Source organism: Motacilla alba, chromosome 2 (genome assembly GCF_015832195.1).
Source record: "Motacilla alba alba isolate MOTALB_02 chromosome 2, Motacilla_alba_V1.0_pri, whole genome shotgun sequence".
NCBI classification, from domain to species: Eukaryota; Metazoa; Chordata; class Aves; order Passeriformes; family Motacillidae; genus Motacilla; species Motacilla alba.
Window position 1 is genome coordinate 30,697,466 of NC_052017.1, and position 24,027 is coordinate 30,721,492.

Consider the following 24,027-nt stretch of genomic DNA (forward strand, 5'->3'; position numbering starts at 1 on the left):
GCCTGATGAAAGAAAGTTAGAACTAGCCTAGTGTATGGTAGTAATTATTTGCATCTGGAGATATTGTGGTATCTAGAATAAAGTTCATTCTTGATAATGCAGGCACCAGGATATCAGCTTCCTAGGGATGTAAAACTGGGTGGATGTAATACAGGGAACAGAGAGGAATATTGCAACTATTTTAATCTCTCATTGCAAAAACATGTGTAGGCAAACTTATAAATCAGCCTGGTATAAACAAGAATAGTTCCCATAGCAGCCAAATATTTTGGCAACTACACAGCATTACTTGTAATGACATGGACATCTTTTGAGGTGAAATGTTCTCTAAATGTGAAAACAGCAAAAATGATATCATTAACTGCAGCTACTCCCCAGGTTGCTGAGGCTGTTAAAAATAAGGAATGGGATTTATTAAGGGCTTCCCAGCAATTACTTTGTCAAAACAGCCATTTATATTTTAAAAATAGAAGAAAGCAGGCTTGTTTTTCAGTGATACCTTCAGCACCTGAAAATAATTTTCTGTGAGATTCATAATTATTATGCTCTGGAAAATGGAGGTCAGCAGGGTAATTTAGGACCCCAAGCCTGCTACCAGATTGCACAAATAGGAGGAAATTAGCTATGAAGTACAGAGTAGTGTGGCTGTGTCTATATTAGTTTGAGTGTGCTGGGGAATTTTCCCAGGCAATGGAATGCAATGGTCTATGCAAGGGAACTCTTAAAATGTTTCTTGGCATGAACTTGGCCTGTTCCAGTTATCAATCTTCTCAAAAAATTCCCAGGCTTGTTTTGGTAGCCAGAAGGATCTAGGGCCATTCCCAAAATGCAGGTTGCATGAAGCCATCCTGTTTCAAAGGCTAATACATTTCACAAGCATAGGTGAAGACCTTTTCCTATCAGTGCTCCAGGATATTCCTAGGTAGAATTATTATATTACTGTTGTCAATAATGCAATACAATTATATTATTAATGTCAATAATAATATATAATAATATATAATAATAATAATAATAATATATTATATTATTAATGCCTTCAAATTGTGGCCCTCGCTACTGCCTTGATAGCAAAAGCTACACTTACCTTGACAGACTGTTCTCTAATCAAACTTGTTAAACTAAGATGTATTTTTTTTTCTTTATTTATTCCCAGATCCTCAAAGGTCTAAACTTGAAAGTTCAAACTGGGAAGACCATTGCTTTGGTTGGTGCCAGTGGCTGTGGAAAAAGCACTACTGTTCAGTTGCTGCAGAGATTCTATGACCCTGACCAGGGAGAAGTGAGTGTCTGCAAAGGAATTGTAAAAACTCGAGAGCTATTAGGACATGCATGAATTTACCATATTGACTGAATCTTGTTTTCTGTTTTGACTGAATTACACCATATATCCGTATAGTTCATATTTCCACAATTTAAATTTCAAATGAACTATCTTCTCTTGTTGGCTTGACTTCATTATTCTGCTCTTTCTTACAATACTACATCACAAATGCCCCAAGTCTTGAAGTAGACTTGCAAGATCTGAATTTAAAATAATTATCAACTGCTCATTTTTAAAATTCCCTAAACATTTTTAGGCAAATCTTAATCCTACAGAATCCTGCTGTATTTTGCTTCCTTTTCATTGAATGTAAGCTAAAACCCGGGAGAGAGTTTTCCTATTTAAAATGGTTGACTTCTTGGCTTGTTTTTCACTATCTGCTGACTCACAGCAGAAGTTTTGATCATTACGCATTGTATGTGCTTTAGCACTAAACATTAAATCCAGTTGGTAAATGGTAAATACTTCCCACATGAAATTTCCAAAGGAAAAAAATGAGAGAAACAATGTATTTTTTAAAAAATTTGCTTTTTATTCTTGGTATTTGATGGATGCTACTTAATAGTTGCTACTGCTAGTTGAAAGTAGGTAAACATTTAAAATATGAAAAATTGAGCTATCAGTATTAAAGGTATCAAGGCAGCTGTTTCCAACACAGTTCTTTCTTAAACTTAGTTTTCCTGTGGCTGTTCATCCCTGCCCCCATGCCTCATTTTGCTGTGTCAGTGCCAATGTTCATAGGACCACACTGCAAATTACCTAGGTTAAAAATGAGTAAATAAAAATAACTTTCCCTTTCCTTTTAGTCAACTTGAACTCTGGTGTTAAGCACCGCCACAGAGATGACTGTGTAGCCGCAGCTGCAAGGACAATAAACTGGCATAGGGGCACGAGAATCATGTAAAATTGTGCAAAGAATTCTCAAGCCAACTCAGACACAATGGTTATTGGGGGATAACACACAGTGGGGGAAAAAAAAGCCCCTGATGTCTTCTCTGTTTAAGCCACTCATCATAATTTTCCATCTTGTGCAATGAATGGAAAAACTGCAGTTGTAGCTTCTCCCCCAACATAGCTCTCTATTAAAGACAATTTTTTTTTCTAGACCAGCTGGCTGATACTTTATTCAAGTAAGAGTAATTAATTGCTTTATTATGAACAGAGTGCATTTCCTTGACTTCTTTAACACACTCTTTTTCTCAGATTACCTTAGATGGTCGAGATATTCGGACCCTTAACACAAAGTGGCTACGAGAAAATATTGGCATTGTGAGCCAAGAGCCTGTTTTGTTTGCAACCACAATAGCTGAGAACATTCGCTATGGCAGACAAGACATCTCTGATGCTGAAATTGAGCAAGCAGCCAAGGAAGCCAATGCTTTTGACTTTATATCTAGACTGCCTGATGTAAGTTCATAAACTTACTTTGAGTGTAAGAGTGAAAGGTCCATTCAGGCTGGTGTCCTGTTTCTGAGAGGCAGAGCATGGGAATCGAAGTTATACTATAGCTTCTCAAAATATACTTATTGCCTCAAGCAGCTTTCAGTTTAGAGAGTTTTTCAGCCAAATATTGTGCCTTTGGTTGCTCTCAAAGGACTTGTGATGGAGTCTGGGAAAAAATGTCAATGCCTTAATTCAGGAGAAAGGAAGCTTCACAGCTGTATTGCCATCCCTACCCATCTCATGAGGCATAGAAGAGTTGGCTTTTAAAAAGAAGAACCAGAAATCCAGAGCCTTTTGTCAGGAGCTGTCTGTACATTCACAGGAAATAGGGGGGAGTGGGTGGAGGTAAATAAGTATGCCCTGAAGTAAATAGTTATGCCCTTTTAGCAGCTACGAAGCTCTTCCTCTGCCTGAGATTCACAGCTTTGAGCCCTCTCTTAGCAGTAGGTGCCTTACTCCTTTCAGGTTGGGGCTGAGAAGCGAGGTCAAGCATCCTAAACACCTCCTCATAAATGGATAATATGTCCTTGCCTTTGCTCCTGAAGTTACTAAATGTGGGGAAAAGCTGGGATTTGATTTCAAATCCTTTTACTACTTTAGAGAACATGTGCCATTTCAAACATGTCAATCTGTTCCAAGGTTTCTTCTTCTCAGGAAGAGTGATTTGTTTCATATTTATTCTTAAAATGCTATGTAATAAAAAACTACAGTGGACTTTGAGACTTGTGCCTTTGCAGTAAGTGATATGGTCAGTAGGAATCGAACCATGGCTCCAAGGGGAGGTGTCTCAGATTCAAAGGAGGCACACTAGTGATGCATCCTTCTAATTCCAACCCTTTTGGAAAGATAAGCAATCCTCAGAAAATAGAGATCCATTTTACAGGCTTGCCTTGAAAAACTCCAGGGTTTGGAGCACTGAGTGAGCAATAAAGATCCTTAAAGAACCATAAGTTCAAAATTAGGCGGGCAGAACATGTGAGGGTAGGAGGGTTTGGCTAAAGGCCAGTTGGATGGACATCCTTCCATGTTTGCTCTGCCTGTGCTCAAGTCAGCTGGGAGAAGATACATCTTCTAGAAGATGAGTACTTGAGGTTGCACTGAAAAGTAAGGATTTGATATGTCTCACAACTTCTGTTCTGTTGTCTCCTTTATCAGAAATTTAACACCATGGTGGGCGAAAGAGGGGCTCAGCTGAGTGGAGGACAGAAGCAACGAATAGCTATTGCCCGTGCCCTAGCAAGAAATCCCAAGATTCTTCTTCTGGATGAAGCTACATCTGCATTAGATACTCAGAGTGAATCCATAGTGCAAGCAGCTCTTGATAAGGTAGGACTCACTGAAGCTAGCAGCTGCAACAAGCACTTAAGGAAACTTAATGTACCATTTTCAGTGCAGGCTTCCATCAGAATCAAGAACATTGGAAAAAAAAAATTTGGATGGATGCTCAATTTCAGTGTTTTAACAGGGAGTTTGAACCATCAAAAATTTAGTTGAAAATCGGGTTTAATTTTTTAGGAGTTTTGGGTTTGCATTATTAATAATTATGAAGACGCTTAGTCATGAGGAACTGTAGCTTAGGTCTCCTGCACTCCATTTTTGAAATAATAATTGTTCATTTGCTGGTAAAATATTTATGGCATCTTACCAAGGCAAGGTATGAGGACAGAATGGCCTTTTTCAGGTGGATTCCTAGAAAAGTATATGTTATTGATATCCCTAGTATTTGTTCTTTATTGAATAGTTGCTTCATAATTTTAAGAAACTTCTTGAAATTTAGCCATTTTCATTCTTTTCCTGCTTTTAGCAGCCCCACAGCTCTAGAGTGGATGCTGTTGCAGAGCAGAGTTGTCAGATCTTGTACCCATGTCTCTGATCTGCACACGATACTTTCCTCACAGCCCACCTTCATCAGCAGTTTCCATCAACACACAGTAGAACCCATAAGCTTTGATTGAAAAATAACTTCATGGTTTGTCTTGAATGTTTTTTCTTTTGTCTAATATTTTTTTTAATTTATTTTTAAATGAGGTGAAAAATCCTGCCTTTCATTTCAGTAGTTATGCAGAGAAATATGAATTACCATTATGGCTCAAGGGAAACACAGAATTTGTCATCTTCACTTGCTAGTGAGTTTAAATCTGAGGTAAAGTGCAGCTGTTTGTTATAGTCATGTAATTCCGGTGATATTAGTATTGAGGTAACATGTAGATGCAAAAATAATATTCATATAATCTTTCTTCCGCATGTTTTGGTTTTTGGTTCTTTTTAAATTTTGTAATCAAGTCCTTAGCTTTTCCAAAAGCTTATTGTTTCATTGAGTGCATAATAGGGGGAGGTCACTCAATTAAGTGGACTCTTTCTCATCCTTCTTCATGTTCTCAGAACACACCAAAATGAGCCCTGAATCATAACTTAGTCATGTTTTCACAGCATTTTGATGTCCATCAGTGTATTCCCCTAATGAGATTTCCAAATTTCATTTCAACATCCCTGAGTGGAAAAAGTGGTGCTACTATTGTTCATTATTTTTACAGCTGAGCAGCAGGGATGCTAACCTCATGAATGCTCACTGTTTCAAGGCGTTCATGTTCAGGTCCTTGTAGCCAGCTGGTTTTAGATAACTTTGCACCCTGTAAAGCATTTTGCTAGTTCTGATCACGGCTCCCAGCTGCAGTGCTTTGTGCATTAGGCCAGAGGCATAAAAACCACACTGTGGCAAACTTCCTGGGAGTGACTTGCATCAGGTCCATGAGAATGGCAAGTGTAGAGGGAAGAATTCAAATTTCCATGGAAGCAGTCCTCTACTGCAGATGGCCTCATCTTCTTCATGCCCCGTTCCTGTGCCCATACGATGTACAACTTCTGTAGCAAGAAACTTCCAGCAGGTCCCAGGTTCACAGAACATACTTGTCGCATGAGGCTCCCTTGGATCTCTCCTCCTGCTAAGCTACCATCTGCTCCAGGCATCAGGGTGGAGGGAAGCCAGGCGCCCCAGCAGTCACAAGGTGGTCTGTGTTCATTTGCTGCATGAGGGTTGTGTGTACCACTGGTCCGTGTGAGGCTGCTGGAGAGGGGTGAAACGTGTAACCTGCCAACTGAGACTGGAGCAGTTCTTCCTGCCAAATCCCAGTGGGATTATTGTCAAATGAGTTTGTTTCAGAAGGGAGTGGCTCAAACCCATTTTTGATACAAGTTTGCTCCTCTATGCTTTCCTGCTAAGTCTGGCCAGTAATTATGCTAATGTTGTACTTCCAAAAATTTGCAGGGACAAAGAAAATATCTGCTCTTTATATATTTGTTATCCTAGCTCTGTTTTCAGAAAGATCTAACTATTCTTACAGCATTTCCCCATAATGCTTACATGCAAATGGAAACACTTTATGAGCAACTTAACTCAAACAGTCCAAATATTACGAAAGTCAAATACTAAATAAACTTTAATTATGGTCTTTAATACTTGTTGCCTGTCTAAAAGATTCACGTGGCTTTCTCTATGTAAATTAGTCAAACAAAACTGCCCTTGGTCTGCTAAAGAAGGACGCAAAGCCAGGAAAAAAATAAGAGTCTTTGCTTTTAATAGAAAGAAAAGCATTTTTAAAGTTTTGATTTACTAGATTTTACAGGTGACTAAAATAACTTTATTTCTCTGCTATTTTCTTGCACATCTTAACTGTAACTGGGTTTTGTGTGTTTCTGTAAGGCTCGGGCTGGACGTACCACCATTGTGATTGCTCACAGACTGTCTACCATCAGGACTGCTGACACTATTGCTGGATTTGAGAAAGGTGTCGTGGTTGAACAAGGGACACACAGTGAACTGATGCTGCAGAAAGGAGTCTACTATTCCCTTGTAATGCAGCAAGTAAGGGCAAATTTATTTACTTTCTTTCTCCATTCCACAAAGTTGTCAAATGGCTGGTGGAGTTATTCTCTCTCTAGTTCCAGCATGTTATCCAGCTGGCAGCTGCTCAGTTATTCTAGTCTGGGCACAGACACAGGCTTGGAATTCTTGGGGGTTTTACCCATAAGTGTTTCATATTACGCAATCCAATATGAGAAAAACATAAGTGAGTTTATGGCACAGTCTGCATCGTTATGGCATAACCACAGAGGTGTTAGATTCCAGGTGGATTCCATAGATGACTTTAAATATATGTGGCCGATAGACAAATAGAATTACACAATTGAAAGAGAAGTATTCAGGAGATAAAAAAGGTCTTTCTTTCTAGTCAAAATGCCTTGTAAATATATATCCTGAATTCTCACTAGGGTTGTACCAGTGATGTTCAAGATGATGGCACATCAGAAGATAGTGAAGGCACGGGACCTGAGGAATATGAGGAAAACATAAATCCTGTGGAAGAGCTGACTCTTCAAAATCATTTTGAAACCACTGTGATACCAGGGAAAGGCAGCATACGAAGAAGATCCAGCAGATATAAGAGCAAGAGAAGTTCATCTAAAAATCCCTTTGGAAAAAAGAAGAAACAAAAGGAGGTGGAGGTTGGTATTAGAATTCAGTTTAAAATTTTAACTATAAGATGTAAGCATAAACAAAAAACATGTAACTTGGATTACTTTTAGATAGCTGTCTTTTATGCAGCCTTTACTCAGGTGCTATTGCAGTCAGTACTCACCAGACTAAGGACAATTTGTCTTAACAAAGATCTTCATTTTAACGCTACTGAGATAATGTGGAACTGGAAAAAAATTGCTATTGATTTGTCACATTGCTTTGTAGAATTTAAGAGAATTATTTCAGTGGTAGAGATATTTTAATTCTATCTAATTGAAGCTAGTTGTGAGATCTCATTTGCAAGATTCTTTACTCCCTGGTACTTACTGTTGCAAATATTGCTGGATAATGTAATCCCTGGGGTGTGTGTACCCAAATTGAAGGAACTTTGGAGTATCATACTACATTATGTCAAAAAAAAAAAAAAAAAAAAAGAATCAAACCCCTGACATTTTGAAGAGCATTTCCATTAAAAGAGCCATTACTCTTTCTGTTTTAGTATATGCTTCAGTTTTGTAGAGTTTTTACAGATAAAACAACTTTGTTGATATATGTCATACATCAATAAAAGTCACGTAGGAAGTTTGGGGTAAAGAAAAGTTATTTTGTTTCATCAAAGTTGACTAAAACTTGCTCATAGCATCAAAACCAGCAGATTTCTAGTGCATTCTGGAACAGACTTGTTCCAGAACAAGCTCAACAGAAACTTGATTTTGTTTTCTATTTTGCAGTACTTTTTTAATGAAACATATTTCATTAAAAGAGAAGAGTGGTTTGGTATATTAGGATTGCTTGAGTTTTTTGTTTAATTTTTGGGGTTTTTTGCCTGATTTCAAGACCTTTGAAGTGAAGAACTAAAATACAAATTCCAAAGTAAAACTATTAATTTTTCTAAGTCTGTGGAAGTTAGGATCTCATCTATAATAAATATTTTAAATAATTATAAAATCCTTAGTATGATTTTTATCTGTAGATTTTCCTCCTGTCTAAAATACATTATCCAGCTAATGAATATCTCAAATAGCAGGAACTAGCTGGACCCATTCCCATTATCATATAAAATGTCATATAACTTCAAAAGATACTTTTTGGCTCTCTATTAATACTGCTTAAGACCTTAGAGGAAGTAGTGGGTGTTCATGCTCAAGAATATAATATTCATCACATTCAGAAAAAATGAAGTCGAACATCCTGCAGTTGTAATTATTTCAGAAAAAAATCAGCCCACTTTTATAGTTGAGACTTAGCCACCCTCATTCAGCATCTAAAATGCAGGATAAAATAACCAGGAAGCAAGAGTAACTTGGTTATAATCCTGACTAATATTTTGCCTCATTTCTGATGCTTTCATTTACTTTTCCAGAAATATCCCTTTGGAGGCGTAGGCACTTAAATAAAGTGGCAAAGCAAGACAGAACATTTTTTGTGCCTTGAAAGCATAGACAGGCTAACTGACTCTAACAAATGCCTTGTTCCTGGCTTTGGTAATGATTCATTGGATATAGTTTGCCAAAGAGAAAAATGACCTCTCTGCCCAATTGTTCTATTGCCAGCCCACTGGCATTTAGCTGAACTGGAGGGGTCTCTTCTGTCCTCTGAACTGTGAGACGTTCAGTTCTTTGTAATGATTGAAATACTAGTTGCCATTCATGGTGACCAGTCCTATCTGACTTTCAGTGAACGGTCCTGGCTCCTCTCCCCTCATGACTTAGCCTTTTGTTAAGTTTTTTGCCTACAAATTTTTACAGTGCAGTTGATGTTCTAGGACATAAAACAGCAAAGCAGCAAATCTCCAGCATGTTTGCTTGATCTGAGTGCACAGAGAGTGCTTTCAGCATTTTACCAAGACAGTTCACTGCCCAAGGCCTAATGAACACTCACTGTCTGGAGAATTTTATGTTCTCTAACTTTCCAAGGAAAACTTAAAACTTTTTCCTGTAGGAAGAAAATCTCCCTGCTGCGCCTTACTTAAAAATCTTGGCTCTGAACAAACCTGAGTGGTTCTATGTACTGCTGGGCGTGATTGCTGCTGCTGTCATAGGTGCAATCCATCCTGCATTTGCTGTTATATTTGGAAAAATCATTGGGGTAAGTTTTTTGGGTTTTTTTTTTATTTTTAGTTTTTTGGACGGTTTTTTGTTGTTGTTTATTTCTTTGGGGTTATTTTTGGGGGTGGCTTTTGGTTCTTTTTTATTTTGTTTGGGTGGGGGGGTTTTTTTGCAAATGGAAGTTGTAGTCCTAAGCTTGTCTCATGCTCAACCACTCACTTCTTTTCATGTAAGTTCTGAGTGGGATTAACTCATACAAATACATCCATTGAAAAATGTTGAAGAGACTCTCTAGAAGCAGAGGATGGTGGAACTGCATCTGACTAGTGGAGGGAAGGAGGAACATTGATGGATCTGGGAGAACAAATTAGTGCAATGTAGGTTAAACGGAAAATTGGACTATCTGCTGGGTCCTCAACAGAAAGTTGACTGATTTTAGGATCCAGGATACTTGCTAAAAGAAATTAAAGTAGACAGACAAGCTTCTTGAGGTGAAGGCTGGCTTATGTAATGGATGCTTGTCTATTACTCACTTTTGTGGGTTTTTTTTATTTTCATAGGCTTTTCAAGAAAGAGATCCAGAAAAAAGGAGCAAAAACACTGTGTTGCTTTCTTTAATATTTCTTTTTCTTGGAGTGATTATCTTGGCAGCATACATAATCCAAGTAAGTGTCACTACACTGAAATCTTAAAAGCTCTGACCTCCAGCAGGCTGCAGGTATAACTCATATCAACACAATCTGAGAAGTAAAGAGCCAATCAGAACTTACAAAAATATGCACGAGTGCCAGGGTCTTCCTGAGATACTTAGGTTTAATGTTTGCCTAAAGTAATGGGTCTATATTTGCTCTTGGTTTAAATAATCCACTGAAGAAAATGTTAATTCAACATGATTGAAATCAAAGTTGAGGGTCTGGCCTTAAAAGTCAAAGTTAATACTGATATTTCTCACTGACTGCTCTATAGGCTCTTGCCAAAGTAAGTATAAAGCAGACTCACTCTTTCCATTGCAGACAGTGCTTTTCATACCATCAAGTAAATTCCATCATTTCCTGCACTCCTAAAGCTTGCAGAAAGCACTGCTTGCTCTCTGATGTCCACATCATAAAAATGCACAGTATGACTGCTGTGAGTGAAGGTTTCTGGTCACAGTCGGGGTAGGGAGACCAATCACTAGACAGGTTGATTTGTCTTGTAGTGCTGTTGTCTGTGTGTGCAAGATTGACCAGAAAAATTTAATCTCCCTTTGCTTTGGTGGTTGTAATACAAGTATGTAATATATAGATGCTTTCTTTGCTATGTTGCATCCTTTCTGTGAGAAAATCTAGTTCCAGGTTCAGGAATGCGAATGATGCTTTTTCCAGGACATATATATTCACAGGGGGTTGTAGGTGTGATGGCTTTTGTTCAGCTTCTTGGTGTGATTGCTTTTGTTGTGCAGATTTATAAACAGAGTTACAGCATCAGATGAGAAAATGTGACTGATTTTCCTCCCCCAGGGATTCATGTTTGGGAAGTCTGGGGAAACCTTAACAATGAGACTGCGCTCTTTGTCCTTCAGAGCATTACTTCAGCAGGTATGAATAAGCAGTTAGGATATCAAGAGAGAAATGGGTGTGGACAAGAGCCTGTGTGTTTGTAGAAACATCTGAAAGGGACCAGAAGACAGTAAACTAGTGATTGGAAGAAAAAAGAACCCTACCATAGTCTTTGCAAATAAAAAAAGCTTCCTTTCCTTTCTGTATGTACAAATCCTTGTGGGTCCCTTCCAACTCAGAATATTATATGAATCTGTAGCTGATGGGATAGGTAATTTGTAAGAGAATAGTTAACCTCTTCAGGACCAAGGAATGTCTAAATTAATGTGAGCTATAATAAAAGTTTCTAAATAGGCATGTTCAGGAAAACATCATAGCCAAGAACACTTTGATTATGAGCAATTAGATGTCCACAAAAGAATATTATTTTTTAAGCATTTTCTTTTCATTTACTTGGAAATGCTGACTATACAGGGGGAATATTCAGTTAGGCATCCTATTTTGTACTTTCATGTAATTTTTGAAACAAAAATCAGTATCTTTTCTTGCAGGAGATTGGATGGTATGATGACCAGAAAAATGCTGTTGGTGTTCTGCTAACTCGTCTTGCTACAGATGCTTCCCAAGTCAAAGGCGTATGTTGATTCTTTTATGTGTATTTTTCAAATATCTTTTTCCTTACAAATATTAATTGCAATTGGCAAGGAACTCCAAGATTATTTCAGAAAACAAAGCAGGAAATCTACCCCACACACTGGTAGGTGCCTTTACATAGCATGCTGCAGACATATTGGAAATGGTTTCTCAGCTGGTAATTTACAACTATCAAAAATCCAGCAGATGTTCATGTACCTTTCATGTACCTCCCTGCAAGTCTTTAAGCTAAATATATAATAACTGTAGACCATCTCACTGTGCAAAGTGAAATCTGCATATATGCTTGGACCACAGTCACTGGACCCTAGGTTTTTACACCATCTTATGGGTGTCACCTGAATGCCACAAAGAGGTTGCATTTGCAGGGGATACAAGCCCTTACTCACCTCAGTGAGGAGAATTCTTCTTCCCATTGCCACAAAATGTGCTTCACAAACAGTAAGAAATAGACCAGCACAATTAAAAAGTGCCACAGAGGGCAATGGCCAAGGAAGAGAACTACTCAAGAAGCTGGTATAAGAGAGGTGGCCACTGGACACTGGTAAGAGAATGACAAATTCCGCACAGTTACTTCAACTTCTCACCTCATCCGCAGAGCCTGACAGTCTGACAAACATTTCTGTTTCTTTCCTTCTCTTTGCGGGGAAAAGCAAATCACTGCAGGGCTTGTGGGGAAAGGTTTAGTAGTGTATTTTTTACCCCCTCATATTTGTACATCACTAATCCTTTAATCTCTACATTTTTCAGTCTCCATAGGTTTTTGTTTCTCTCCAGCCCTCCTTCATTGTGGGCTTGCAGGGATGAAATAGTCTTCGACAAAATTTGGTCATCTTCATCTTTTAAAGTTTGTTTGCTTCAGTGGCAATGAAGTCTATCACCCTGTCAGGGCAGTAAAAAGGAGGGGTGCACACAGTTTCCTAACTACAAAAAACAGCTGAGGCATGAATGGATCTCCAGAGCTGTTGTGATGTCTGGAGTACCAGATGTCAGTAAGTCAGTATCATGCCTCATGCTGCACTGGTTGAAGTTTCCAAATCCATCTTTATGTGCAACCCCTAAAACATATGGCAACAATTCACCTTGGCATTGGTTTAATTGTTAATATTTTAAATTTATTGAACAAGAAAAGTCTTTTCAGGGCAGGAAACCCTTTGAAAAAGAAATAAGAGTATTTGCTTCCCACCCAAGGGTTTTTGTTTTTACCATCACGCCAAGGTCTGGAAGATGAACTATTTCCGCAGGACTATTTGCAGAAGTTCTTTCTGCAGATCAGAGCCCACCCTGATGCTGGATGCTAATCAACTCTCATTTAAAAAAAGTTTTTGGTGAAAAGGTTATACAGGCTGGGAGGAGATGAAAATTCTTCAGTCAGAGTTAGTCTTTCCTACTCATTATCCCACTGAGATAAAACATTTCTGCAGGGTGGCAAAATTCAGAGTTCTTTTCTCTAAGAACACAACCTCAAGTGCAGCAATGTAAGAAGCTGAGGATGAATATTTTTCACCACTGTTAGTGTGGAGGGTCTCAGTGGTTGGCTGCTGTTAGAACCAAGCCACTCTTGCCTACTGCTGGACATCGAATTGCCAGCTTGCCGTACTGTCACAGTGGTCACAATTTTCTCTACCTTGGGTAGAGTGTGAAGTCCCAAATACATTTCATTAAACAACTGTCATGTCCAACTCTCTAGACCACATTAATACCTCTTGAAGGCCTGAATGCTGGCAGGTGTGAGGAATCTCTAGGAATGGTTACAGAAATTGGTGCATAATGCCCACATGTGATCGCACATGGTTTCATTTTCCAGCCAAACCTTTGGCCTTGATTACAGCAATTTGAAGTTGTAATTTAGGCAACAAAAATTTAAAATCTAATTACATATATTTGGTGGGTTTCTGGGGTTTTCTTAGGCAACTGGAAGCCGACTTGCGCTGATGACTATGACTGTCTTTACCCTTGTGACTGCCATCATTATTGCGTTTGTATATGGCTGGCAGCTAACTTTGCTTATCCTGGCCTGCATTCCTTTCATTGTTGGTGCAAATGCTGTGAATGCCAGCTCTATGTCTGGTCATGCTGCAGAAGATCAAAAAGCTTTGGAAGAGGCTGGAAGAGTAAGTTCTTCAGTTTTAACTACAGAGTTCTGTGTGAGATCACTTTTAAGGACAACATTGTAGTTATAATATAGCTGACTCAAGTGTCCAAGATAAACGAAGGGTATTGAGAGGAATGTTTATGTATCTTCAAGAAAAGCAAAACGCTGATAACACAATCTGCAAATTAGGGTATAAAAATGCATTTGAAAGCCTCCATAGTGGATTTGTGGGCAGTGGCAGCTGCAGCAGAAGCAGCCCCAGCACTGGTACCTAGGGTGAGCAACGTGGCTCTGCACTGCTCTGCTGCAGCCAGATGTGTTGCAACATTGATACCTTCCTATTCTGTCATAAAGGCAAGCCATCAATGTGCTCAAGAGTTTCAGGGTACTGCCTTCACTCACCTGATAGTGCTCTTCCAGGAGACAGAAGTAGTCCATGAAAAAGAGCAAGCTGTGTCCAGATGACTAGTGCTTGTCCCCATTTTATTAAATTTGGTTTAATTCATGAGGGCCACAACCCATGGGTTAGGGAAGACACTGCTGATGAATAATTTCATTGCTTAGGACTTTTCTTCACCTTTATCCCTACTTTTAAACAAGAATGTTCTGATTTAAAATAATAAATGCTAGAGAAGAAATCAAGTGTTCAGAAGATACCTTGCAGATTGCAGTTGTAAGAGATTACCTCTTATTTGTTTAATCTCTTTGTTTAGATTTCAACAGAATCCGTTGAAAACATAAGAACTGTAGCTTCACTGACCAAGGAAGAAGCATTTTATGAAAAATATGTTGCTTGTTTGAATCATACGTATAGGTGGGTTTTTTTCTTTACTTGGCACTTTAGTCTCTCAGATTTACTGTAAATACCTTTCTTGAAACCCAGAAGACTGGGAAGAATATCAATAACTGTTCATGTAGCTTTGGAATTTGTATAGTCTCTATATTTTAATATACATTATTAAGTGTAAAGTGAAAAAAACATTTGCAGGATTTGTCTTTCATTATGCAAACACTTTAGAAGCTGCATTCTTTGCATATGTGTTACAGAATATTATGTTTGCCTACAATATAGGATATATGTTCACTCCATATTAGTGTATTGCACTGATGCTACTTAACTTAGGAACTGACAGTTCCACCACACCCCTTATAGCATAAACAAGTTTTATTCCCCTCATATGACTTTGAAACCTTAAAAAGAACTTCATACATTTCCCTTGTTTGATCCACGACATCCCACTGGCTTTTCTCTGCTGAAATGCAGTTGAATCCCTACAGTTGCCAGATGTTTCTAACTCCATTTTATTTAAATAAAATAGCCCAAAATCTAAATTGCTTCTAATGTAAAAGAAGGGATTGAAAATTATGTAGTGTACAATCTGTCCTCAGCGAAAATCGTTGTACAGTTCAATGTCTGGTGAACTGCTAAGAGCCCAGATTTGGGCAGGATGCTTGCTTGGACTGTCACAGCTCTGATTTACAGCTCAAACTAGAAAGGAGATTTCCTCTTCCTCAGAGAGCATCCTAAACAATGAGGACAGAGAGTTCACCAGATTCTTATTTGGTGTGTGTTCAATTAGCTACACAAAATGAAACCCTTCCAGAGGGATAGATTGAGAAATAGTGGCATAGTCTAAATTCTAGTGGGGATACCCAGCAATGTGTCCATGCTCTGCTCAGATGGGATGAGCTGGTGGAAGCCTGCAGGCAGCTCTCAGGCCAGGCTTAAGCCTGCTTATTTTCTAATAAAATGGGTCATATGAGGTAGTTGTTAACTTATTTCATTTTAACTAACTGCTCTAGTGACTTGTCCTGCTATAAAAGCAAAGGAAGCGGATTCAATTTAACATAACTGAGGTTCAAGGTTTTCATTTCTTTCTGTCCTAGGGATAGTTCTGTGTCCTGCAGCCAGAGGTTCTTAGGGTCTGAGAAGGATTGTTTGAGTGTGTGTGTTGTGGGCTAATTTGTTGTGGTTTTAGGGGTGAGCTGGATGGCTTGAAGATTTTACTCCAGAAGTCTGGCTATCCCCCAACTAGTGTCTGTTGTGTCTCTTTTACAAGTCATTTATGGAAAGTCTCTTCTTTTATCAGAAAATCTCTGAGAAAAGCCCCTTTCTATGGATTTACCTATGGAATAGCTCAATGTTCAGAGTACTTTATTAATGCAGCAGTCTTCAGATTTGGAGCATGGCTCATTGCTAATTGTCTGAGCAACTTTGAAAATGTCTTTATGTGAGTATACTTTATAAAACATAAAAAAAGATCAAAATTAGTACACAGTGTAGTGATTTCAATGCATGCAAATTATTTTATCAAATTACAGAGGTAATTGGGGCATGGGAATCCAGGAAATCGGTCTGGTTGGAATTTTTCTTTGGGCATAAGGGCTGTTCTGGGGAAAGGTGCACCTTTGGGCAGTGAAACAGCAAAAGTGAGCAGCAAGCTCAGCACATCTACTCTGGAGAAGCCTTTGCCCTTTGACGTCCGTTCCAGGCAGAGGGTGTTAAAAAGAAAAGTGATATGAGACTGCTGTCCAGCTGTAAAGTAGCTATGGGAGCAAGCTGACCTTCCTAGTACTGGATGACATCTTGGAGTGTGAGGAACTCCAGAAATATCATAACCTAAAGATGCTAAAAAGCTTTATTCTGAAGGTATGTTTTACGCAGTAGGAAAAGAATGCATTGCTCTACCTGGAATGAATCACGTTTTGTCCTTTGCTTTTTAGAGTCTTCTCTTCTGTCATATTTGCAGCTATGAATGTTGGTCAGTCTTCTTCCATGGCACCAGACTATGGTAAAGCTCGAATGTCAGCTCAAAGAATCTTTCAGCTTTTGGACCGAAAACCTCTAATTGACAGTTACAGTGAACAAGGTGAAAAATTGGTAAGGGTTGGTGTCATTTTGCATGGGAGATTGGCAGGATATTGGAGATCTGGTTTTTGGGGGTTTTGGGTGTATTTTTTTGGAAGGAGTGTTCTTTTTTTCACAGGAAAAAATGTTGCAACAAACTAAATTAGTAATTATTGTCAGCAATTGTATTCACAGGTGCCTATTTCTTAGGCTGTCACTAAAGGATGCTGAATTAGGATGATCTAATTCTGGCCTGAACGGAGCGTACAAGAAAGATGGAGAGGGACTTGTTACAAGAGCATGTAGTGATGGAACAAGGGGGAATGGCTTCAAACTGAAACAGAGTAGACTCAGATGAGATACTAGAAAAAAATTCTTTCCTGTGAGGATGGAATGAGTTGCCCAGAGAAGTTGTGGCTATCCCATCCTTGGAGGTGTTCAAGGCCAGGTTGGATGGATCTCTGAGCAGTCTGGTCCAGTGAAAGGTGCCACTGCCCATGGCAGCGGGGTTGGAACAAGATGGTTTTTAAGGCCCCATCCAATCCAAACCATTCTATGGTTCTGTCAAAAGACAGACACTATATAAATAGTGGCACTGACTGATTTAGGGACCATATTATTTCTGGGTTTCAGACAAAACTGTATGGCGTTTAAGGTAGTTTTTCTCTAAATGATTAAAAAAAAAAACTTTTCATTCTGCTGACTCACAGTGGAAAGGCTTCAGGAAAACACTAATAATGTCACTTCCAATAAAAGTTTTCTTGTCTTTGTAAGAGTTTATAGGAGAAATAAAATACTAATGCATTTTTCTAATTGTTACGTAAATAAGAGAGATTAGCTCCTTTACAGACAGGCACTTTGCCAAAAGACATCCTATTCCATCTGTGGAAACTTTTACAATTAAAAATGTGCTTTGTGAAGTCAAAACAAGCTTAATGAATAATTTAGTTTGCTCTAAAGTTGGGGGACGAAAGACAACAAGCAAAAACCAATGAAAAGTAAAAATCAGAAAACACTCAAACATTTCCCTAAGAGCCTTGCTTCTAAACCAAAATTGTCATTAACGAGCCTGACCTCAGCACTTTTCAAATTCATGCATGTAATGCTTTCAGTTTACATGTTCTAGAAGGATTACAATGGCACATCCAGGTTCATCTAAATTTAAAATTAACTTCCCATGTAGGTTTAGACAGTAGCTCCTACTCAGAAAGCCATAATCCAGTTTTCTATAACTTCAAGCTTATATACAGGATTTTCAGCCTTTAAAGTTCTGAGCATGCTTGCATATTTTCTTGAACCAGGGTTCTCTGACACAGACATTGACAGACTTGGCAGAAGGTCTCCAGTAAAATAAAACTTAAGTGAAAACATTTTTATTGTAGACTGGCCTTAACTGCCAGTGATGCCTATGACTTAAGCAAAGCAAATGTTTGAGTCCATCAAATTAAGTTATTACTTTCTGTGAGAGCATCATATTAGTGGTGCTGCTGGCATGTACAGGGGACTGGCTCATACCCCAAAGAACAGGACAGCCTTGGCATGTTCCCCCTTTCTTCCACTTGTGCTTAAATACCAGCCTGCCTAGGATGTCTAATTAACTATCGCTACTTTTTTAAACACAGCTTGTCCTTTGTGCTCATGAATAACCTACTGAAGAATTTAGCTCTGCTATCTTAATCTCTGGTTTTGACCATGTGTTATATTTGTTCAAATTGTGCTACCTGCAGGGTAAGATGAGGAGAGTAAATGATACAGTTTATATCACAAGTCGAAGTATCTCGATTAAATGTATTAGAAATTAAAAATCTGGATATTTTCTACTTTTCTTAAGAGGGTGGTTGAGAAGTGGCACAGGCTCCCCAGGGAAGTTGTCACAGCACCAAGCCTGACAGAGTTCAAGCAGTGTTTGGACAACACTCTCAGGCACATGGTGTGATTCTTGGGGATGGCATTGTGCAGGGCCAGGAGCTGGACTCTGATCCTGCAGAGTCCCTTCCACCTCAGCTTATTCTGTGCTTCTGTGATACTCTTTTCAAAGATGAAGTGAAAAATAGACACAAGAGATGCAGAAGACTTCTCTAGGATGTAGATGACTTACAGATCATCCTATAACTAGTGATACTATGCTCAGTCCACTATGTCGTTTAAAAGAATTTCAAAAGCACTTTTGAAAACCCCTTCCCAAACTTTCTTGGATCTCTCACTTTAATAACCAAGTCTTAACAAGTGTTGTTATAGTTGTTAATAAATGTTAATATGAGCATGTTAACTCTCTACTGCTTTTCAGAGCCATTTTGAAGGCAACATTGAATTCAGAAATGTCCATTTTGTATATCCAACAAGGCCAGAAGTTCAGGTTTTGCAAGGACTCAATGTGAAAGTTAAAAAAGGACAGACTCTGGCATTAGTAGGAAGCAGCGGCTGTGGCAAAAGCACGTCCATTCAGCTCTTGGAGAGATTTTATGACCCTGTGGAAGGACAAGTGGTAAGAATAGACATCTGTGGCTATTAATAATATTTAGATCTACAGAACTCTTTATCTGCCAAGGTTTCAGAGGCTTTTGACAAGCCTGGCAGTCCCTCTGTTGAGATGCCTTTTTTTAGAGGTGTGAGTTAGAGGCTGTGCCTCCAGTGGATCTGTAGACAATCCCCCAAACTCCAGTCATTGCCTGCCCTGGGCAGTTGCCCACATGTACCAGCAGTGGCATCCATGCTGGCAGTGTGCATCCTCAGGTAACAGGTCTTGCCTGGGAAAGGAATGACCAGGTCTGGCATTTCCTCCCCAAGGCTTCTCACACCCTGGTCAGACAGAGGCATAACACTAATGTATCTTGCTTGTCAGTGGGTAAGTTTTCTTCTTGATGTGAACTAACACATTAGGGACACAGATACATGCTTCAGATAACACAAATGTAATCTCACATAGTTATTATTATTGTGTCACCATCAGGAGGTCCCAATGGGCTTTTTGATGCAACCCTTGTTAATGAGTATAAAATGTGGATAAAACCTCCTTTGGAGGTTGTAAGATCGAAAGGCCAGCAGCTGAGAAAATGTATTGTTGTGTTCAGTTTCTTAAGGGGCAGGGGGGAAGCTTTCCCATAAGCTTCCTGGTGCTTCTTGTGGTCAGTATGGCTGGAAGGATCACAAGAACCTGTTACCTGCATGTTGTTTCTGCTTGCTAGCAAACGGAAGCAAAACAACAAAAAATCAGAAATGAATGCAGGAAAATATTTAGTCTGTTCTGCTGGGTCTTTTCCATTTATCATGCAAAAAATTTACTTGATTACATCAGGTAAAATAATATATAATGGGCTTTCTCTTAGAATTCACATTTCATGTTTACAGCAGCTGTGTGTGGATGAGTTCAGTAGCCAGCTTGGCATCATGTTTCTGTTGCTTTTTCTAGCTAGCAGATGGATTTGATACCAAATCTCTGCATTTACAATGGCTGAGGTCCAGGCTGGGTCTGGTGTCACAGGAGCCCATTTTGTTTGACTGCAGCATTGCTGAAAATATCCAATATGGAGACAACAGTAGGGTGGTTAGTCAGGAGGAAATTGAAGAAGCAGCTAAAGCAGCAAATATTCATGCCTTCATTGAAAAACTGCCAGAGGTAAGAGACAGTGATGTTCTCTTCACAGTGAGATCATATACTTGGAATGATGTAGAGATATCAAGGCAATGCTCACTTTTGTTTTCCCTAATAGAATAGCCTTTATGTTTTAAATGTCAGTGTGTTTCAAGCTTAATCCTTTTTAGTTTGTTAAAAAAAAAGCCAATGTTTTCATAATTACAGTGGTATGCAACCCACAATATTTGAAGGGGTGAGAAGAGGGAAATGAGAGGATGTTCTATGTATAAGTGCTCATAATAATTTTTTTTATATTTTTCCTTTGACAGCAGAAGCTCTTCAAGTTACTCTGATAAAGACATTTTATTTTTCTTAAAAAATTTTAGTAAAATAAAGTAGTCTGTTTCTAACTGAATGGTTATGCACAGGGAGTCTTTCTTAATAAATACAAAGGGGCAGTAAATCAAAAGTGAATGGCATGGCATTTGACCTTCATGCCTGACAAGAACTTGGTTCTAACAAGGAAAAATGCTTTGATAGCTTATTTTCACTGTGGTTCTGGGTACCTGAAACTGAGGCACTAATGCTGAAAAATATTTCATTCTCATTACTGCTAATAATGTTTGAGATTCTTAATTCATAAGCAATGCAACTCCAAATTCTTTGTGTATATGTCAGTAAGAATTAAATTGTTAGTTAATCTTATGATCATATGCTCTTTGGATGCCTCTCTCTGATACCCTTCAAGACCTATTCCAGCCTTTGAGGGAGTAAATTTTCAGACTGGGTATGAATATGCATATAACTGCTTATATATATATAACTGCTTGTACTGGAGATGTTTATAAAGCCTTAGCTTTGTTAAAACCACTTGTGCTATTCTTTCTTTCAAGATGAAAATGCTTAACTTTTATAGCCGTGAATAAATTTCATTTTTCTAATCTTCCTTCCCTGAAAGTATTCATTGGTGATCTTTTTTATTTTTTTAACATCCAGAAATATAATACACGGGTGGGTGAGAAAGGGACACAACTTTCTGGAGGTCAGAAACAAAGAATAGCAATTGCCCGTGCTCTGGTTCGTAATCCTGCTGTTCTGCTTCTGGATGAAGCTACCTCTGCTCTTGACACTGAGAGTGAAAAGGTGAATATGTGAAATACCTATGACTATGTACATGGCTAGTTGCTTTCTGTAGAATAAATTAAAGCAAACATTCTACAAATGCTCAGTTGTGAAACGAGTCAGGTGTATCACAGTAGCTTTTCCACCTGAAAGGTTTGAATTGAACTATACTAGAAAGATGTTTATATTTACTGAATAAAAAGTAGAAAAAAACCTGAAACTTTTAAGTATAAAACTCCACATTGATCTGATACACCTCAATTGTCTTCCTATCAGATGTATTTGATGGCAAATACTGAATTTGTCTTCTGACCCAAGCTGGAAGCCCAAGAACCCACTCCTCCATGTCTCACATTTGTTTGATCAGGCTCACTGACCTCAGTGAGAAATCCTGTTGAGTAAAGGTCTCCCATGTGCACGGACAAGTATATCTGTAGGGCGTGTATTCAGGTGATAAGAGAGTGAGAAAGGTAGTTCCTAGGACAAGGGAAGGCTTTTCAGGTGCTAACAGTGTTGCTGTGTTCTCTGTGGACAGATTGTCCAGAAAGCTCTGGATAACGCCCGGCAAGGTCGGACCTGCATCGTCATTGCTCATCGCCTGTCCACCGTGCAGACAGCCGACATCATCGTGGTGATCCAGAACGGCAGGGTGGTCGAGCAGGGCACCCACAGCCAGCTGCTGGCCAAGGAAGGACACTACTATGCCCTTGTAAATGCACAAGTCTCTAATTAGTACTACTTGCTGGATTGTTGTATTTTTTTTTATTTTGGTTTGGGTTTTTTTTATGGGAAGACATTAAAATCTCTGCAGAGGATTACTGTGGCTGTGCTTGTGCTGACCAAGCAGGAGCTGTGTTGCAGCCTGGTTGCTGTATCCAGTGTAGCCCTTGGCCCACACATCCATGGGGATGAGCAGTGCATGCTCCGTGCTGGGTCACAGAAGGTGAGCAGAGGAGTCCTAGGGACTGAATGTGTTGAGCAGTTTGGTGTGTCACATGCTCTGGAGGGTCAGACCTGCTGCAGTCTCACCCACAGCTCAGGTGAGTACCCTGCTCTCCCTGTCCCCCCAACCCTGGCCCACAGCAGCTGCCATAGACCAAGGTGATAACAGAGTATGACAGCTGTTAAGCATCATGGATAAACAACAGTCTGGTGCTTGTGATTGCTCTTTGAGTTTCTTCACCAGCCAGATGAAGTCATAAAGTCTTCTTTAGTTAAAGGCGATTATCAGTTCTCACTAAAACTGAAATTCCAAAAAAAAGTTACGTTAAAGAGAAAGATGTTGATGCATGGATTTGGTTTTTTTCCCTTCTTTATGCCACATTTCTCATATTACTGTTGGATATTCAATACTCTAATTCAGACAATAATTATAATAGTTACAACATTTCCATATCAAAATAAACTGCATAAAAGATACCATTGTTTTGTTTAGTATTTTTCAAATGCTGACCTAACAGAGTTTAGTCATTCTTTGTATCCATCAAGATAATTTCAAAAGTTTTGTGGGGAGGTAGGATGGCATCTATTGGAATGGATTCCTGTCAGCCATGTAAACAGCTTTTCTTTAAGATAAATAAAAAAGGAAAAGTTGTTTTTAATATAAGTTCCTTTCTTTTTAATAGGCATAGTACATAGGGTGATGGTTTAGTAGTGGACCTGATAGTGTTAGGTTAACATTTGGACTTGATAATTTAAAGGGCCTTTGCCATTCTAAATTAGTTTAATATTCTATGCTCAATTTCAAAGATTTTTTTAAGTGTTGGCAAAGCTTGTTTATACATGCGCTTTAATAATTTTTCATTCCTCTGATATATTCCTCAGGGTGCTGCAATACAACCTTTAACTGTTGAAGAATATGTACTGTGTAGTCAGAGTGACTCAGCAGCTGGGGTTTTTTGGCTGGTTAAACCCAATTGCAGCATTTCAATTTTCCAAGGCTTTGCACGTGGCTTTGGGTTAGGATTTATAGTCTGGAGCAACCTGCAGTACTTTATAATTTCCAGATTGTAGCAGACAAACTTACAGTAATTACTATCTCCTTTGCTCATTTCAGTTATTTTCCGGTATCAGGATCTGCAAGGGAAATAAAACACACACAAAAAAAATCTGATCTCAGATTTGCCAAAATAAATACAGTTGTTCTCCCTCACAGTTTTTCTCAGAGACCGTTTCAAGAGGAATTTTTACTCATTCAGGCATCCCTCTTGTGTGATCTCTTAATTTTCTTGTGATAGGCATATGCTATGGAACTGCTACCTTTATTACATTCCCAATTATCTAATGTGGGCTCACATTTATTCCCTTTTTCCTGTTTTGTTTCTGCACTGTAGTTAAAATTACAAGCACTAGATTTCGATTCTCAGTATTGAAAATAAAAAAAGGAAGTAACCACTACTTTTCTTAGCAGTGGACAATTTTTGCCCAATTCCCTTTCCCATTACCAGTCTCCATTTTTTTGGAGCTTTCCAGTAGTGGAGGTGGGAAACAGCTCACCACTCTGAGGATCTTACCAGACTTCAACGTCTGTAACAGCCAGCCTGATCCTCAGGGATCTGAGGATGCTGCATCGATGGCCAAGGGGCTGAGGAGGTGTAAACAGCTTTGATAGCTCTTTTGTTCTGCCTCGGAGCCACCATGAGCAGAGAGCGCCCTTGGTGACATGAAGGGAACCCTCTACCTTGTGCAGGAGCAGGGCAGACCCCCGGGCCCTCGACACTGCTGTCCCTGCCCACTAGCACACAGACTGACCTGGGTGACTTTACTGACTCCAAGAGATATGAAGAGATAGGTATGTTCAGCTTGTAGGCACTAATCAGAAATGCTATGCTCTGATAGTTGATTTCAGACCATCCGAGTCACCTT

At 39.0% G+C, this 24,027-nt stretch overlaps 1 protein-coding gene across 8 annotated transcripts in view; it reads left to right on the top strand.

Annotated features, from left to right (window-relative positions):
• ABCB5 (ATP binding cassette subfamily B member 5) overlaps nucleotides 1–23,559 on the top strand; it is a 57,280-nt gene extending 33,721 nt beyond the window's left edge. For 4 of the 8 annotated variants that reach the window (XM_038127740.1, XM_038127738.1, XM_038127739.1 and 1 more), the window contains exons 13-29: nucleotides 1,157–1,282; nucleotides 2,528–2,731; nucleotides 3,923–4,093; nucleotides 6,468–6,629; nucleotides 7,037–7,270; nucleotides 9,225–9,371; nucleotides 9,892–9,996; nucleotides 10,831–10,908; nucleotides 11,421–11,504; nucleotides 13,434–13,637; nucleotides 14,332–14,432; nucleotides 15,709–15,849; nucleotides 16,343–16,499; nucleotides 18,754–18,951; nucleotides 19,876–20,082; nucleotides 21,037–21,183; nucleotides 21,698–21,895. In XM_038127740.1, the coding sequence (XP_037983668.1) occupies nucleotides 1,157–1,282; nucleotides 2,528–2,731; nucleotides 3,923–4,093; nucleotides 6,468–6,629; nucleotides 7,037–7,270; nucleotides 9,225–9,371; nucleotides 9,892–9,996; nucleotides 10,831–10,908; nucleotides 11,421–11,504; nucleotides 13,434–13,637; nucleotides 14,332–14,432; nucleotides 15,709–15,849; nucleotides 16,343–16,499; nucleotides 18,754–18,951; nucleotides 19,876–20,082; nucleotides 21,037–21,183; nucleotides 21,698–21,895 (2,664 nt within the window). Of the gene's footprint in view, nucleotides 1–1,156; nucleotides 1,283–2,527; nucleotides 2,732–3,922; nucleotides 4,094–6,467; nucleotides 6,630–7,036; nucleotides 7,271–9,224; nucleotides 9,372–9,891; nucleotides 9,997–10,830; nucleotides 10,909–11,420; nucleotides 11,505–13,433; nucleotides 13,638–14,331; nucleotides 14,433–15,708; nucleotides 15,850–16,342; nucleotides 16,500–18,753; nucleotides 18,952–19,875; nucleotides 20,083–21,036; nucleotides 21,184–21,697 lie in introns of those variants that run through there. The other 4 variants (XM_038127742.1, XM_038127743.1, XM_038127744.1 and 1 more) reach the window with 2 other exon arrangements.
• The last annotated feature ends 468 nt before the right edge of the window (nucleotides 23,560–24,027 follow it).